Below are 19,021 nucleotides of genomic sequence, written 5' to 3' on the forward strand. Positions count from 1 at the left end.
GGAGAATCACTTGAACTTGGGAGGCGGAGACCGCAGTGAGCCCAGATTGCACCACTGCACTCCAGCTTGGGTGACAGAGCGGGACTCTGTCTCAAAAAAAAAAAAAATGTTTTAAAAAAACATGGGTAGAATCTATGATCATATACAGTGATCCCTTTTTTTTCTTAATATGAAAAGTTTTTACATTTCACTTTAGTGCCAAAGAAGTAGTCTTTGAACTTATGTCTCTTAATTAGGAGGAATTACAAATCTCTAGCCCATGAGGAATTTGTTGGGGAATGCAAAAACAGCCAGGTTACTTTTAGCCCAATACCCTTCATCCTTTCTTCGCCTCCACATCTTGCCTTCCCTCACACTCTTTGGTCATCTCTGACACCATCCCAACCCTCATAATTTAAAAAGATTGCTGCCAGCTGTGATCAGTTTCCTCGCCCATCCCTCTCTCATTTAACTGGCCTCCAATCTCTCCAGGTTGACTAGAAGAGCTTATTATTCCCATCTCCCCCACAATGGCATTTCTCATACCTCCCACTGTAAGACTATTCAGAGTGTTTAAGAGTTCCAGCTTTGAAGTTGGACAGCCTAAGTTAGAATACTGGCCCTTTGCTTTCCAGCTTTGTTACCAGGGGCAAGTAACTGAATGTCTTCAGGCCTCAGTTTTCTTCGTTGTAAAATGTGGACACTGAAGAGTGCCCATTTCATAAGGTCAGGATGGTCAAGGAGTAAAAGTGAGCTGCTATTACCATCATCATTGTGATGTGGCAGTTGATAGGAGTCCTCAAGGGCAGTGGTAAATATTTAAGGAAAATATTTGTGAACCAGCTTTTTTTTTTAAGTCTTTTAAAAATAATTGGAGCCAACTATTCTTAAAGCCTGCAAACATAGTTGATCTCTTTTAATAAATCTGAAGAGTTGGATTATGTAATAGTAAGACTTCCTGAGAACTTTGCACTTAAATATTTATATTTGTGTACTGAGTAATCATTAATACATTTATTAGATAAGTAATGGAAAATAACTTACCTGAAAAGCACTCTGTGTTTTTACTCTGCATTTTTTAATGAGCATTGGAGAATGTACAAATACTTTATTGCTCTTTTCCATATAAAATACATGATTATTTCTGTACATGAATACGTATACTATTGAACTGTTGAAGTAAATTAAATAATAAGAGATGAATAATAAAGTCAGAAGAGAGGAAAATAATAGAGGAGGGGCCATAAACCCTGGCAGGTCTATTTGAGTTCCCTGAGATATATGCTGATGGCAGTGCTGCTTATTTACTTCCTTGGCATTTAGCTAAAAGGAAGGTGGTTTGTTGGGGGAGCAGAACCCGGTGCACATCAGGCCTTCCTCTGTCATTAGCCTCCACAATGAGGAAAATGGCTTGTCCTCTGACAGCTCCTGTAGAGGACACCACACTATATTACGGCAGTAGAATTATGTGGAGTGACCATAGAGGATGGAAGGTGACGAAAGATCTGGCTGTTTCAACTACAGCAAAATTGTAAATTGAAATAAAGGCATTAGTTACCCCTTTGAAAGGAGACTTTAATTCAGGATAAAACTTAAATCTTTTCTAAAGAGTGTGTTTATTGAGTGTACACCATTTTTCAGAGGTCTTCTAGTTCTCTCCTCTCTGCTGTAAAGAAAGACATCTTTTTGAGCCTGAGTCGCTAAAGTTTGTTGTCTTGCCTTTTCCCTCTCAGTGCCAATGGTTGATGTCAGGATTTTGCCTGTAAGACAGGTCGACCAAGGCCTTTGTAAGCCACCGACTTAATGTTTCCTAGCTTTAACAGCAAACACTAAAACTGTAGGAGATGGCCTTCTCTAGGTCCCCAAAAGAGGCTGAATTAATCACCTCTTCAGTGTAGACATCTGCTGCCTAAATTCTGCCTGAATAGGTTGAATTTGAGAAATCAATTTTAACAAAAAGGGACACTGCTACATAAATATAAATGTAAAAGCATTATTTGGAAAACGGTGTTACTGTGGCAGTTGGATCACAGTTAAGATGAATATGTTAACTTTGTAAACAGAAGACCTTCACTCTTTCTTGTTTTGAATTTGTTTTCCAGCAAAGTAAGATAAAATAAAGCACTAAGTCTTCAATTAGAAGTAAAAGCTGTGAATAGCTCCATGCGCCAGACACAGCATAAGCGAGTTATAAATGTGTCTTCATAGCCCAGTTTAAAATCTGCATAATGATTTGGTGGTATCTAACACCTGTAAGTAACTGTATCCATGATGTGAGACAGATACCTCATTCGGTATGGCTTATATATGCTTTATTAGATACACCGGAGAGGTGTCTGTCTGATGCCTCAGGATCATGAATACTTTTAATTATTAAGATCTAAAATGTGCCACCCTGCTTAACATTCTCTCCAAACGGAACTCTACCGCTCCCACCTTTTTTATCCCCAGCAAAGATTCTGATTCAGTGGGTCTGAAGTGGTATCTCAGCATCTGTTTTTCACAATATGCCTCCAGCATTTTGATATGCCCTTACTTTTGAGAACTACTGGGGCAAGCGAGTTTGATGTTGGGATAAATCACACCTAAATCAGAACCAAATCAAACAGTAGACAGGGGACGCCAAAGACTTAGATAGTGGTCCTTCATGTCCATGAATTCTCCTTTGCTTTCTGTCTGTGACATTAAATTACCAAGGTAGGCGGGTAAATCAAATTCACGCATCCATCTCTGGGAATGAGAGACCAAATTGTTCTACTTTTTTTTTCCAACAGATAATCTGACTTTCCCTGAAGGCCTGAAGAATTAAGCTTCAGTAATAAAATGCCCACAAAGATTAATTATACAGTTGTAAATATAGCATTTATTATTATAAATATAAATAAGAGTAAAAACACGATAGGCTTTAAAACATTTTAATGGACCATTTAATTTACATACATACAGATTCTGGTTCCTGCCCAATGGTGGGAATATCTAATAGCAAATGTATAAATACATGAGTTATGTTTCTTTTTGCATTCCCTTCTCAAAGCTAAATGTTGAGAGGTTTGTCTTTGATTATAGACAGCCATTAACAAGTAGACATAAATTTTGCAAATCTTACATTTTATATAAGGCTTAGGCAACATTGTAATGCATGTAATAAAGACATGTTAGGATTTAAATAGTTAAAACTACAAGAATGGAAAACCGAATACTGCATGTTCTCACTCATAAGTGGGAGTTGAACAATGAGAACCCATGGACACGGGGAGGGGAACATCACACACCGGGGCCTGTCGGGGAGCATGGGGGGTTAGGGGAGGGATAGCATTAGGAGAAATACCTAATGTAGATGACGGATTGATGGGTGCAGCAAACCACCATGGCACGTGTATACCTATGTGCATGTTCTGCACATGTATCCCAGAACTTAAAGTATAGTAAAAATAAATAGTTAAAATTTAGCATTAAAGTTAAATACATGAATTTGCACTTTTGGGGGAAATTATTGTTGTAGACATTAAATTTCCTTGTCTATGATGTATAGGGTATATGTCTTATTCCTAAAATGTTGAGTTGTATATAGAGTGAATTTATGTTTTATTTATCTACTAGTTATCTTTGCTTGCAGTCTTATGAGTAAGTCAGGAAGATTTCTATATCACATGAGCAGATTCCTAATTTTTATTGCTCAGTTAATTTTTTTTCTTACATTATAGAATTTTAGAGTTAAGGAAATGGAGGCCTGAAGAGCTTAAGTTATTTGCTGGAAAATGCATAGTTTTTCCAGACAGTGCATAGGACTGAAATCTTCTGAATTCTAATCCATTCTCTCAACTGGTATATAGACTTTGGGCCATTTTTTTTTTTTTTTGTCCAGTGCATTTCCCTCTTGCCCAGTACTATCAAGAAGTAAGTTAATTCTAATACTAGCTTACCAAAATAAATAAATAAATAAATAAATAAATAAATAAATAAAACCCAACGTAATGAATCCATTCATCTTTCTGTTGCTTATAACAGAATACCAGAAATTGAGTAATTTATAAAGAAAAGGAATTTATTTCTTATAGTTCTTGAGACTGAGAAGTCCAAGGTTGAGAGGCTGCATCTTGTGGGAGCCTTCTTGCTGGTGGGGACTCTGTGGGCACAGGGCATTGCATGGTAAGGGAGCTGAGCATGCTAACATGGTAGCTTAGGTATCTCTTCCTCTTCTTATAAAGACACCAGTTCCCTCCCATGATAACCCATTAAGCCATTAATACATTAATCCAAGAATGGATTAATACATTCACCATGGCAGAGCCCTCATGATCCATTCACCTCTTAAAAGGCCCCACCTTTCAATACTGCCACATTGGGGTTTAAATTTCAACATGAGTTTTGGAGGGAACAAGTATTCAAATTTTCTTAAAAACTTGAGAAAACATAATTCATGTATTTATACATTTGCTATTAGATTTTTCTCCACTTGAACCAAAATCTGTATATATGTATGTAAATTGTCCATTAAAGCAATTTTAAAATCCGTCATATTTTAAAAATATTAGTGTCGGGCATGGTGGCTCACACCTGTAATCCCAGCATTTTGGGAGGCCAAGGTGGGCAGATCACGAGGTCAGGAGATCGAGACCATCCTAACTAACAGGATGAAATCCCGTCTCCACTAAAAATACAAAAAAAAAAAAAAAAAAAAAATTAGCCAGGCGTGGTGGCGGGCACCTGTAGTCCCAGCTACTTGTAAGGCTGAGGCAGGAGAATAGCGTGAACCCAGGAGGTGGAGCTTGCAGTGAGCTGAGATCGCACCACTGCACTCCAGCCTGGGCGACAGAGCGAGACTCTGTCTCAAAAATAAATAAATAAATAAATAAATAAATAAATAAATAAATAAATAAATAAAATTAAATTTATATATATATATAAAATAGTGTCTTTAAAACCTATCCAGTTTTAAGGAAAAATACACATTGTGTAGTTCAAGTCAAGAGTAATTTCTGTATTCTTCTATCACTTTTCACTATTAGCATGAAAAAAATAAGTGGAGTATATTCTGAAGTTTTTGGAGGATAACTGAATGGTCACCCCTTTGCCAGTTCAAGCAGGCCACAGAAGACTGGACCAAATTCAGGTCTTCTTAAAATATTTGGCTATTTCTGTGGCAAACCAAACCCCCAAGTCTTACATGGGTATGACCCAAGCAGCTGAAATGCCTTCAGTCATGCCACAGCAGACAACCCCCATCCAAGTAGTTCTGGGGCAGATCTCCTTGTGGATTTTGGCCCTTGGTGCCCATAGAGAACAACTTAAAAATGACACAAATTAGGAGAAGTAACCACTGTGAGGCTAGATGTTTTTCGAGATGGAAGACTGTATTATTTATCTCAATTTATCAGAAGGAACAGTGGAAATGGATGGTCAGTAGCTACTTAGAGTTTTCCCTGTGAAGAGGATAAGGAGGGATATGTCAGATTTCCAAGGAGCATGTTGGGAAGAGTTTAAAAATAAAAGTCAAGATTCTATAGCTGTTTGGAAAGTCTCTTTTGATGCATTTATGTAAAGAATCCATAGGTATTTTGTGCAGGGGTGTGTGCATGTGTGTCTGTAGAATCAAAAAGATGGGATGGATTACAGTCTGAATTTCTGTGGGATACAGTTATAGACCTAGTAGTTAACTTCACATCATTGTGTGTCCTTAAAGCTTTCTGTAAAAGAGAGGCATGCTAACAAATGCCTACAAACACACCAGTACCCTTTCTTAAATATTTCTTTGCTTTAGGGTTGACAGACCTGCCTTGATGACCACGGGGCTCAAAATTAGCTCTATGATCCTGGAATATGTTCATCGGCAGAAAAAAGAATCTGGAGACTGGATTTAGCAGGGTGGCTGTGTACAAGTCATAACCAACTTGGAACCCATTTCTCCTGTAGAATGGGGATCATGATCTATACTCGCCTCCAGGGGACATTGTGAGGAGAAAATGAGATAATGTTTATGAGGATGCTTTATAGTGGTTCTTAACCTTTTAAGTAGAATTCTTTTTCCAGGGGGGAAAATGTTTATGTGCCTTTCTGCCTCCCTCTTTTCCCCTTCCTCCCAGTACTTGATCTCCTGATAGTGGCTGGGTGTTAGGAAGCAATGGTGAGCAGGGCAGATACAATTCTTGCTCTCATGGAGCTTCACTTTTATGTACTTGTCTAGTCCCTGCTTGGAATGACTTTCTCCTTCTTCTGGAAGACTTGGTCTCTCCAACTCTTCCTAAGAGGCCACTCATTTTCTTTGTCATCCTTGCTCATTTACTTATGCAGCCTTTAAATGTTGGCCTTCCTTAGGATTTGGTCCTAGATGCTCTTAAACAGTTTGCTGCTTCCCATAGTATATCCAGCTTTCTCCTTGAAATCCTCTTCCCTCTTCTCCACTGTCTCAAGGGTATGTCAAATTCACCATATCTAAAATTAAGCTCATGACCTAAACACTGCCCCTCCCAACTCCCAAATCTTGTCCTTCTCTGGTGGTCTGTGTGTCAGTGAGTTTTCCAGTATTCCGTATGGTTGTTTAATCCAGAAACTCATGTCTCTCGCCATCTGTTCATCTCCCATACTTCACATATCCATTTACTCACCAAGTTGTTGTTGCATTTATGAAATCTTGTCAGCTTCTCCATTTCTGCTGTCATTGCTGTTTTTCAAGCAACTATCATCATCCTGTGTGTACATGTGTACACCATCAGAATAGCATTATGTATTTTTGCCCCTCAATTCATCCTCCGTATTTCAGATAAAGTGACTTTTTTAGATACGTAAATATATTCACATGGTTCCAAAATTTTAAAAGATGTTTCCTTCCCCCATGTAACTAGGTTACCTGTACTCTTTAAATTGTCCTTCCAAAATATTTTTGGCATAGATAAGGAGATACTGACATGTAAGCTCTTTTATAAACCTCATTATTTATATGTATTTCGTTTATTATCATTTTTTATTTGTATAAATTTTGAGGTACAAGAGTAATTTTGTTACATGCATAGATTTCATGGTGTATAGTCTGGGCTTTAGAGCATCCATCACCTGAATAATGTACATTGTACCCATTAAGTAATTTCTTGTCACCCACCCTCCGACTCTTCCAAGTCTTCATTGTCTATCGTTCCACACACTCCATGCCCTTCTGTACATAAGCTGCCACTTATCAGTGAGAATATGTGGTATTTGTCTTTCTGTGTCTGATGTGTTTGACTTAATATAATGGCGTCTTGTTCCATCTATGGTGCCGCATGGATGTGATTTCATTCTTTTTTTTATGGCCAAATAGTATTTCATTGTGTATCTGTACACATCATTCATTGATAGACACTTAGATTGATTCCATATCTTTGCTATCATGAAAAATGCTGTGATATAAAATAGGAGTGCAGGTGTCTTTCATATAATGTTTTCTTTTCCTCTGGGTAGATACCCAGTAGTGGGATTGCTGGATGGAATGGTAGTTCTATTTTTAGTTATTTGAGAAATCTCCATGCTGCTTTCCATAGATGTTATACTAATTTATATTCCCACCAACTGTGTATAAGAGCTCTGTTTTCTCTGCATCCTCACCAACATCTGTTATTTTTTGTCTTTTTAATAATAGCAATTCTGACTGGTATAAGATGATATCTCATTGTGGGTTTGACTTGCATTTCTCTCATGGTTAGTGATGTTGAGCATTTTTTCATGTGCCTGTTGGCCATTTACATGTCTTCTTTTGAAAAATGTCTCATGTCTTTTGCTCACTTTTTAATGGGATTATTTGTGGGTTTTTTTTTGTTGAGTTGTTTGATTTCCTTGTAAATTCTGGATATTTGTTCCTTGTCAGGTGAATAGTTTGCAAATATTTTCTTCCATTCTGCAGGTTGTCCCTTCACTCTGTTATTTCTTTTGCTGTACAGAAGCTTTTTAGTTTAAATAAGTCCCATTTCTCTATTTTTGTTTCTGTGCTTTTGAGGTCTTTGTCATAAATGCTTTGCGTAGACCAGTGTCCAGGAGAATTTTCCCTAGGTTTTCTTCTAGTATTTTTATAGTTACAGGTCTTACATTTTATGATGAGACATAGGAGTCCAGTTTTGGTCTTCTGCATGTGGCTATACAATTTTCCCAGCACCATTTATTGAAAAGGGCATCCTTTCCCTAGTGTATATTCTTGTGAATTTTGTGGAAGATCAGTTGATTGTAAATATGTGGTTTTATTTCTGAGTTCTCTGTTATGTTTCATTGGTCTATGTGTCTTTTTATACTAGCACCAGGCTGTTTTGGTTACTATAGGCTTGTAGTATAATTTGCAGCCAGGTAATATGATGCTTCCAGCTTTGTTCTTTTTATTTATTTGGATTGCTTTGGCTATTTGGCCTCTTTTTTTGGTTCCATATGAATTTTAGGATTCTTTGGTCTAATTCTGTGAAAAATGTCAGTATTTGGATAAAGATTGCTTTGAATCTGTAGATTGCTTTGGGCAATAGAGTCATCTTACCTGTATTAATTCTTCTGATCCATGAGTATGGGATGTTTTTCCATTTGTTTGTGTCATCTTTAATTTCATTCATCACTGTTTTATAGTTTTTTTGTAGAAATATTTTACCTCCTTGGTTAAATCTATTCTTAAGTATTTTATTTTGTTTTTTGGTACTTACTGTAAGTAGGATTTGGTTCTTAGGTAGAATGTTATTGGCGTATAGAAACACTACTTTTTGTATGTTGATTTTGCATCCTGCAACTTTACTGAATTCGTTTATCAAATTGAATCATTTTTTGGTGGAGTCTTCAGGTTTTTCTAGATGGAAGATTGCATCATCCGTGAACAGGGATAATTTGACTGCTTATTTTCCAATTTGGATGCCTTTTATTTATTTCTCTTGACTGATTGCTCTGACTAGGACTTCCAGCATTATGTTGAATATGAGTGGTGAAAATGGGCATCCTTGTCTTATTCCAGTTCTTAGAATGCTTTCAACTTTTCCCCATTCAGTATGATGTTGGCTGTGGGTATGTCATATATGGCCTTTATTACTTTGAGGTATATTCCTTTTATGCCTAGTTTGCTGAGGGTTTTTTATCATGAAGAGATGCTGAATTTTACAAATGGCTTTTCTGTGTCTATTGAGATAATCATATGGTTTTTGTTCTTTATTCTGGTATCACATTTCTCAATTTGCATGTTGAACAATCCTTGCATCCCTGGTGTAAAACCCATTTGATCATGGTGTATAATCTTTGTGACATACTGTTGGATTGGGTTTGCTTGTATTTTTAAAGGAGTTTTATGTCTATGTTCATCAGGGATATTGGTCTCTAGTTTTCTTTTTGTGTGGTGTCCTTGTCTAGTTTTGGTACCATACTGACATTAGCCTTGTATAATGAGTTAGGGAGGATTCTGTCTTCTGATTTTTTGGAACAGTTTCAAGACAATTAGTATTAGTTCTTCTTCCTACGTTTGGTAGAATTAGGCTGTAAATCCATCTGATCCTGGGCTTTTCTTTGCTGGGAGATTCTTTATTACCGATTCAGTCTTGCCACTCATTACTGGTCTGGTCAGGCTTTTCTGTTTTTCTAGGTTTTCTAGTTTTGGAGCATATAGTTGTTCATAATAGGTCTCTGATCATCTTCTGTATTTCTGTGGTATCAATTTTAATGTCTCTGCTTTCATTTCTGATTTTATTTATTTGCATCTTCTCTCTCCTTTTCTTGGTTAGTCTATCTGGCATAAACATCATTAATTGCTTGAAAAGTGGTATACGGTGTATACTTTTATTCTCCTTGATTTTTTTTTCAATCAACAGTATGTCCTGGATATCTTTCCATTGTAATGCATAGAGAATCTCCACATTCATTTTTATGGCTGCATAATATTTGCGGTAGGAATGTTGAAATTAATGCATATCAGGACAAAACATCTTTTATTATTTAGACTATTTCTTTCTTCCACTTTGGATAAGTTGTCATGAATTCCCATTCATTACTCTCAGGGAAAAAAACTAAGCTCTTCGCCAACCAAGGCACTCAGTCTGACCCTGCTTCTTTTCTCCAGGATTATCTTGTATTACTCTTCCCCTCATCTTCTATTCTTGGGTTGCATAGACTGTGTTTTATTTCTTCCATGTACCATGTTTTTTCCTGCCTAAGGGCTATGCTCAAGTTCTTCTCATGTGCAGACCCTTCTCTCCTTTCCTGACCTTCAGTTCATTTTTATTTAGCTTTTAATCCACTTAAGGCAGATCTCAGCTCAGTGCCATTTCGTCAAGGTATGCTTACCCTAACAATCCAAGGCCCAGTCAGAATTCTCTGATGATAGAGTTTTCCATCACCCTGCGCTCTTCCTCTGAGCAGTTATTACCATTTATTATACATTTATACATATGATTATTAGATTGATATTTATCTCAAAAACTTAAAAGAGTGTTTTTCAGATAGTGGGTGGCCACCTGTTATAGGTTATAAAATCAGTTTTAAAAATTGTGACAAGCCCTCTTTAAAAAATGAAATGGAGTAGAAAATATTGAGCCTTTGCTTATAGTAAGGACACTTTCATCAAATTTTTGCAGAGTAATCATACAAACACACAGACACATAAGCATATTAGGCATGATGTGAAATATATTTCTTATTGTGGGTCTTGTTCAGCAAAATTTGAAAGCCTCTGAACTAGGTTGTAGATTCAGTGAGGACAGGAATTCTGTCTATTTTGTACCAAGTCTAGCAGAGAGGCTGGCATTGAGTCAGGCACTCAGTAAATATGCTGACTGGCTGAATGAATGAATGAACATATAATTTTGCAGGCAGGCTCAGGGCCCCACTGCCTTCCTCTACTAGAGACTGGTAGACCCTGGTTCTAAGCAGATGTTAGTGATTATTTCTTTGGTTAATTGAGTCTGCCTTAGATCATTAGAAGACAAGAAAAGTAATACAAAACCACACCTACAGATGTATTTTTTTAAGGGTTGATAAGCAGATGAAACACTGAGGATGAACAGTTTTTAGATCTAAATTTTTTTGTACTACTTATGAATCTTAGACCTTAAAATACCATTTTATTTTATTGGCAAATAATGAAACAATCTTTACCTGCCTAAATATCTGGGTAGCTTTTTAAATTTCTAAGGTAGTCTACACACACAGGGCTTATTACTTAGCTGTTATCTTTGTGTGTACTTCAGCAATAAAATATTTATGCAGTTTGGCAAGGTGATACTACAACCTGGTTTAATACAACAGCTGCACTGCCTGTTCCCATGTGGCTTGATTTCCCTTTTTAATCTTCGGTTTTCTGCAACTAAAGACTTATGTCAGCATGTAGTTTATACAGCAGCAGATAATGGTGAAAACTTACTGAATTAACATAGTAAAGAGAGAAATACTCTGCTAAGCTTACTTGTCTCGTATTTTCCTAAAGTCTTTGAAAAACATTTTTTCCAGCATGGCCTACGCAGCTTTATAAACATCATGTATTTACAATGAAACACTTGTGTGAATTCAATTTTTTAGAGAACCTATAAATTCATCTCCAGAGATAATAGTCTCTGAACCTAAAAAATAGAAATATCTCAATTCTAAAGTAATCTGCATTTGACTTAGCACAAATCAGGAAAGTTCTGGAAATAAGAGTGATCCTTGTATTTACTTTGTCATAAATTTGTATGTATAATTGAAATTGAGATTGAATTAAAGTAGGCAAAAAGAGTCTTAATTAATCCTTTTAGCACAGAGTTTTTATCTACCCTGTGTTATTATTTTTCTTTCTATTTCTAGGTGCTCCTGATCCAACAGCAGGTGCTAGTATAGATGATGAAAACTGCTGGCACTTAGATGAAGAGCAGGTTCAAGAACAGGTTAAACTGTTCCTTTCCCAGGGCGGGTACCACGGATCAGGGAAGCAGCTTAATTTGCTCTTTGCAAAGGTATGATTGTCTATTTCTAAAGAAATATTCTAAATATATACATATATAGGGACTATCTAAATATGATCATGTCTACAATAGGATAAAGCCTCTTTTAAAAATTAAAGAACAGGGTCTTAGTTGACCAATAGAAACTTTTGTATTGTAATGCAAGCTTTTCTTTCTTTAGGTGATCTTAGACAAGATATGGGACATTTTTGTCTCTCTCAGTTCCTATCAATAAAATGGTGATAATTTATACAGTTTTGAAAAACCTCTTACAATAATAAAAGCAAAATAATTAACAGTGTTATTCAAAATGCCATTTTTTCAAGTTTTTCCCTTTCTAGTTAATTTTCCCAAGAGAACATAGTTTCATAATCCCTAAAGTGTGCTTTAATTATTTAGTTTAATAATGTCAGTATCTGTAAGTTAATTTCAAAAGCTTGAGTTTTAGAGTCATATAGATCTCAGTTTGAATCCAAGTTGTAGATCTTTCTAAGTATATAAACCTTGGCAAATTATTTGTTAATTTTCTCATCTAGAAAATTAGCTAATAATAACATATCTCCTAAAATTGTTGTGATAATGGTGTTAAATGATGCTGTCTACTGTTCATCTTCATCATTAAAAATTGATGGCTCAAGAATTTAAATTATCTTGGTCATAAGTTCCTTGTGAGTGGAAGCTGTGTGTTTTGCTTTATACAGAAGTTTCAGTACCATACACACATTTGTAAATACTGGATAAAATGCTTTTTGAATAATATTAAATCATTATATTTTAATTGGGGGTATAGTCATCATTATGATTAATGTATTAACATTGGTTTTAAAGGAACAGATAACTGTTCATTGATGCTTTTGTTGAATATCTTCTCTAATATTTGCTGTAATTAAAAGATTTTTTTTTTAGTTCGAAAGAATTAGAGTAAACGCTGTTACTGGGTATGGCCAGGAATAGTGTATTCTGCTTAATCAATACCATGTTCATAAAGATTTTTCCCGTATACCATATGTAGATTGCCAATTTCCCCAGAATTAGATTACAATAAAATACATTTAACTCTAATACTACTTTACATATGATTTAAGCATTCTTTGATGATTCACAGGCACTTCAAACTCATGTCATGCCTCCGGGTCAACAGTCCGAAAATTAATTACCATTAGGCTATAGATGTACATGAGTGCTGGTTAAATAGAGAGTTCTGTTTTATATACTTAAGAGTAAAGTGTTTATTTTCATTGCTGTTGCTGCGTAGTAGGTTAGAAATCTACCAGAAAAACATTAAATCAAATCCACAAATACTAATAATGTAAAAGATTTAGTATATTTAGACACGCAGGAAGTATTTCATATATTCTTATGTTAGAAACAGTTCGAAAGATGTATTATTAGCCTGGTGTGCAGTTGTTCTTTTTATCCCTATATATTATATACACATTATGTATGCCATATGAAGTAATAGCAACCTCTAATTTTGGAATTAGCATAATTTGAAGTTAAGACAGATATGGGTTCTGATCCAAGCTGTTCCGCTTGTCCATTGGGTGAGTTATTTTACTTCTCTGAGGCTTGGTTTTATAATTCATAAAATGGGGATTATAATCTGGCCTATTTTACATGGTTGTTACGAAAATTAAATAGTAAGTATAAATGTAAAACTCTTTAACATTGTATCCAATAAATGGCAACTCCTTTTCTTCCTCCATCTTCACCTGTTAATGAGTTTTTAGTACTTTCATATTGGGAACAAACTCCTTTATAGGAATACTGAAGTAACGCTCCTGGAAGCACAACCATTGTGATTCGGGGTAGAAGTGCTTTTGAGTTCTTTATAAAGCTCAAATTCTAAAGCAGATGAGGAAGTTCCATTTCTTGAGGGTGCAGACCTCAGGCAGGATCTATTCTAGATTTAGGCTGCTTTATTGAAGATCTATTATTTTCGCCTTTCCTTGCCTTTCACATAGAGAGAGTCCTGAAAGAAGGACCAACCACCCCACCTTTTCTACTGCTTGTGACCTTGCTCCAGTAATTTCTTATGGGGAAATTACAGCTGAGATTCTTACTTATTGAATACACAGCAGTATACATTTTTGAAGTGGATGGATTCATTTAGGGCTTCCTGCAGAGAGGCTTACCCTTGTGTTTCTTTTTTCCTTTCTTTTATTTGGGAAATGTAGCACAAGAGTAATGGACGAAGCTTAAAGTTCCAACTTGAGAGGCAAAGTTAACTTATTAGATCTGTGGTTATTATTCTGCTTCATGGATCACCCATATAGAGCAAGAGAGTTCTTGAACTTAACAGGGCTGTCCATTTTCTTTCACCATTGCAAAAACAACCCCATCTGAGTAAATAGAAGTATGCTGCTGCTCTTTATATAAATAACTTAAGTGAGAGAGAACCTTTATGCAATTACTAATTTATCTCAAAAATTGAAGGACTTGCACAACTGTGAATATACTAAAAACCATTGAATTGTACGGTTTAAATTGGTGAATTGTATGGTATATCAATTGTGTCTCAACAAAGCTGTTCCTAAAAAAACTAAAGGCCAAGTGTTGTTATTATACACATTATCAGATCTACTTAGAAGATTTCTTGAGTTCTCAATGGACTCTGCATTAGGCTGTGCTTCTCCGATGGTAAGTACAATCAGTTGGAGAGTCAGGAAGGTGCCAAACTGTTTGTCCTGTTTGTTTTGATATTGTATTTCTTTAGGCTAGCAAAGTTATGGTATCTTACTAAAATTATAGCATCTCATTTTATGCGAGGAAACAGCAGCACCTTGTTTAAACCTGTTTTGGTAAACTAGGTAGGTTCAGATACCTGTTCCCAGTGCCAGATTTTACTTCTGTGGTTTGTCAAAGCATGAATGCCTACTTTGTTGGAGTGTAATCTTGAATCACAAAATGTACTTGGTTTAGATAAGAGAGATACTTTGAAGGAGAACTGGAAAAAAAGTTTGTACTGGACATATGAAACACGATGTACTCACCTTAATCAGTGTGTAAGACCCAACCAGAACATTTTTGTGATTGAGAGCATTTTTTCTTCATATGGATTCTAAAATATAATTCAAAATAATTAATGGTCATTTCTTTGATTAAATTGCTATTTAGGGTAGGGAGTGGTTTTAAATTATATATTTTGTTTGCTTAAGAGGGCTGGTGTGAAGGCTTGACACCTCCCCGCCCATCCCCCACCACACACACACACACACACACACACACACACAGAGACAGAGAGAGAGTGAGAGAAACAGAGAAAAGTGGTGGTTTGTCTCTTGTGTTACTGTGGGGTTTTGTTGTGTTTTTGTTTTGAACAATTTTCTAAAGGTCTGTTTTTCCCCACTAGGTGCGGGAGATGTTAAAGATGAGGGACTCCAATGGGGCCCGCATGTTGACCTTGATAACAGAACAATTCATGGCTGACCCTCGCCTGTCACTTTGGCGGCAACAAGGCACTGCAATGACTGACAAATACAGGCAGCTCTGGGATGAGCTGGGTAAGCATGTTTCCTCACAAATTATCATTGATTTGCATATGGATAAATACCATAGTCAGATGTTTCAAGAACATAGTCGTAGTATTGCTGAAGAGAGAGCTGCTCATACATGGAACGTGTTGCCAATATATAGGTTAGAAGCATAGGAGGATTTAGAACTTGGGCTGGCATTTACAGAAAACAACCTTAGCAGGGTTTTGGGGGAATTGCCTGAGCTCGAGAAAAGTTAAGTGCAGGAATCTCCCTTTAAGTATTTGAAAAAAAAAAGCTGTATTATTTTAAAATAGCAGTTTTATATTGTAGAACTGGTTACTTATTTCTAGATTAATATTGTAATCGATTCAGCTAAAATTTAGAGTCTTTCTTCCCCCTTCTCCCCACACTGGAATTATTAAAATTAGTTGGATATTCATTTTATTTTTGGCTGCTATAGATTTAAATGAACTGTTGATCCTCAGAATGGAAAAATACAGCAAATTCTAATATTTATTGCTTCCTAAATTCCTGGCAGTTAAAGATACAAATATAGCAAGTGTTCAAAAAAATGAGAAATCCACTAGTCATGTTCATTAAAAGAATACTGGGAATTTTGTTTGGATGAGTCTTGGTACCCAATGTTCATCGCTAGGGAAATAATGAATGATGTGTTTATTATCTTGTCTTTTTATTAATAAATCTGTAAGTGACACCTGAAATTTTGACAAATATATCAGTGCCTGTATTAATTTTATGAGAAGTAATGTCTATATTTACTAGAAGATCCTAGTCTCAGTGCAATTTTTCTTGGCTAATGATGGACCACATCATGCTGATTGATCCCAGGTGTAGTCTAAACCAAAAGATGCTGTTGTCCGTGAAGATACCAAATGACCATAATTGGAAGGGGTATTTGAGATTAGCTGTTTTACGGATAAGGAAATAACTCCCCAGAGGTTAGGAGACTTCCACAACATGACACTGTGTAATCCAGGGTTATGCAGCAAGTTGGTAAGGGATGTGATACCAGTATTTTCTTTTTCCTATTAATAGGATATACGTTTTGCATTTCTCTGATGGCCAGTGATGATGAGCATTTCTTCATGTGTTTTCTGGCTGCATAAATGTCTTCTTTTGAGAAGTGTCTGTTCATGTCCTCTGCCCACTTTTTGATGGGGTTGTTTGTTTTTTTCTTGTAAATTTGTTGGAGTTCATTGTAGATTCTGGATATTAGCCCTTTGTCAGATGAGTACGTTGCAAAAATTTTCTCCCATTCTGTAGGTTGCCTGTTCATTCTGATGATAGTTTCTTTTGCTGTGCAGAAGCTCTTTAGTTTAATGAGATCCCATTTGTCGATTTTGGCTTTTGTTGCCATTGCTTTTGGTGTTTTAGACATGAAGTCCTTGCCCACGCCTATGTCCTGAAGGGTATTGCCTAGGTTTTCTTGTAGGATTTTAATGGTTTTAGGTCTAACATATAAGTCTTTAATGCATCTTGAATTAATTTTTGTATAAGGTGTAAGGAAGGGATCCAGTTGCAGCTTTCTACCTATGGCTAGCCAGTTTTCCCAGCACCATTTATTAAATAGGGAATCCTTTCCCCATTTCTTGTTTTTGTCAGGTTTGTCAAAGATCAGATAGTTGTAGCTATGCGGCATCATTTCTGAGGGCTCTGTTCTGTTCCATTGATCTATGTCTCTGTTGTGGTACCAGTACCATGCTGTTTTGGTTACTGTAGCCTTGTAGTATAGTTTAAAGTCAGGTAGCGTGATGCCTCCAGCTTTGTTCTTTTGGCTTAGGATTGACTTGGCGATGCGGGCTCTTTTTTGGTTCCATATGAACTTTAAAGTAGTTTTTTCCAATTCTGTGAAGAAAGTCATTGGTAGCTTGATGGGGATGGCATTGAATCTATAAATTACCTTGGGCAGTATGGCCATTTTCACGATATTGATTCTTCCAACCCATGAGCATGGAATGTTCTTCCATTTGTTTGTATCCTCTTTTATTTCACTGAGCAGTGGTTTGTAGTTCTCCTTGAAGAGATCCTTCACATCCCTTGTAAGTTGGATTCCTAGGTATTTTATTCTCTTTGAAGCAATTGTGAATGGGAGTTCACTCATGATTTGGCTCTCTGTTTGTCTGTGATTGGTGTACAAGAATGCTTGTGATTTTTGTACATTAATTTTGTATCCTGAGACTTCGCTGAAGTTGCTAATCAGCTTAAGGAGATTTTGGGCTGAGACAATGGGGTTTTCTAGATATACAATCATGTCATCTGCAAACAAGGACAATTTGACTTCCTCTTTTCCTAATTGAATACCTTTTATTTCCTTCTCCTGCCTGATTGCTCTGGCCAGAACTTCCAGCACTATGTTGAATAGGAGCGGTGAGAGAGGGCATCCCTGTCTCGTGCCAGTTTTCAGAGGGAATGCTTCCAGTTTTTGCCCATTCAGTTTTGAAATGCAAATCAAAACCACAGTGAGATACCATCTCACACCAGTTAGAATGGCCATCATTAAAAAATCAGGAAACAACAGGTGCTGGAGAGGATGTGGAGAAATAGGAACACTTTTACACTGTTGGTGGGACTGTAAACTAGTTCAACCATTGTGGAAGTCAGTGTGGCGATTCCTCAGGGATCTCGAACTAGAAATACCATTTGACCCAGCCATCCCATTACTGGGTATATACCCAAAGGACTATAAATCATGCTGCTATAAAGACACATGCACACGTATGTTTATTGCGGCACTATTCACAATAGCAAAGAGTTGGAACCAACCCAAATGTCCCACAACGATAGACTGGATTAAGAAAATGTGGCACATATACACCATGGAATACTATGCAGCCATAAAAAATGATGAGTTCGTGTCCTTTGTAGGGACATGGATGAAACTGGAAAACATCATTCTCAGTAAACTATCGCAAGGACAAAAAACCAAACACCGCATGTTCTCTCTCATAGGTGGGAATTGAACAATGAGAACTCATGGACACAGGAAGGGGAACATCACACTCCGGGGACTGTTGTGGGGTGGGGGGAGGGGGGAGGGACAGCATTAGGAGATACACCTAATGCTAAATGACGAGTTAATGGGTGCAGGAAATCAACATGGCACATGGATACATATGTTACAAACCTGCACATTGTGCACATGTACCCTAAAACCCTAAAGTATAATAAATAAATAAATAAATAAATAAATAAATAAATAAATAGAAAAAAAAATAGGATATACGTTCAGAAGTTGGCTGTGGACAAGTTCGCTACTTGTGAACTATTAGATATTTGTTGACTTTTTCCCTGGCAATTTTCTTAAGTATCCTGTAATAACTTAATCTTGCTGCTTTCTTTGAGTCTCCTGAAATAATTGTAGTGCCTTTTCCCCCTAATCAAAATGTAAATCAATCTGTAACTACAATAGATAGTTTCAATGTATTAGAATGATGTTTGGGGGGCACAGTGTGGTGGTTAAATAACACAAGTATAATGCGTGGTTTAAATAAATATTTTCATAAAATCCTGAATGTTTTACTTTTCAAGTAAACCTTTTTCTTTTTTTATTTTATTTTATTTATTTATTTTATTATACTTTAGGTTTTAGGGTACATGTGCACAATGTGCAGGTTTGTTACATATGTATCCATGTGCCATGTTGTTTTG

General features: G+C 36.3%; 1 protein-coding gene across 1 annotated transcript in view; it reads left to right on the forward strand.

Annotated features, from left to right (window-relative positions):
• ZSWIM6 (zinc finger SWIM-type containing 6) overlaps positions 1–19,021 on the forward strand; it is a 219,299-nt gene that overhangs the window by 143,103 nt on the left and 57,175 nt on the right. The window contains exons 3-4 of the mRNA XM_030799175.1: positions 11,740–11,888; positions 15,229–15,379. Coding sequence (XP_030655035.1) covers positions 11,740–11,888; positions 15,229–15,379 — 300 coding nt within the window. The remainder of the gene's footprint in view (positions 1–11,739; positions 11,889–15,228; positions 15,380–19,021) is intronic.

This window comes from Nomascus leucogenys, chromosome 18 (genome assembly GCF_006542625.1).
Source record: "Nomascus leucogenys isolate Asia chromosome 18, Asia_NLE_v1, whole genome shotgun sequence".
NCBI lineage: Eukaryota > Metazoa > Chordata > Mammalia > Primates > Hylobatidae > Nomascus > Nomascus leucogenys.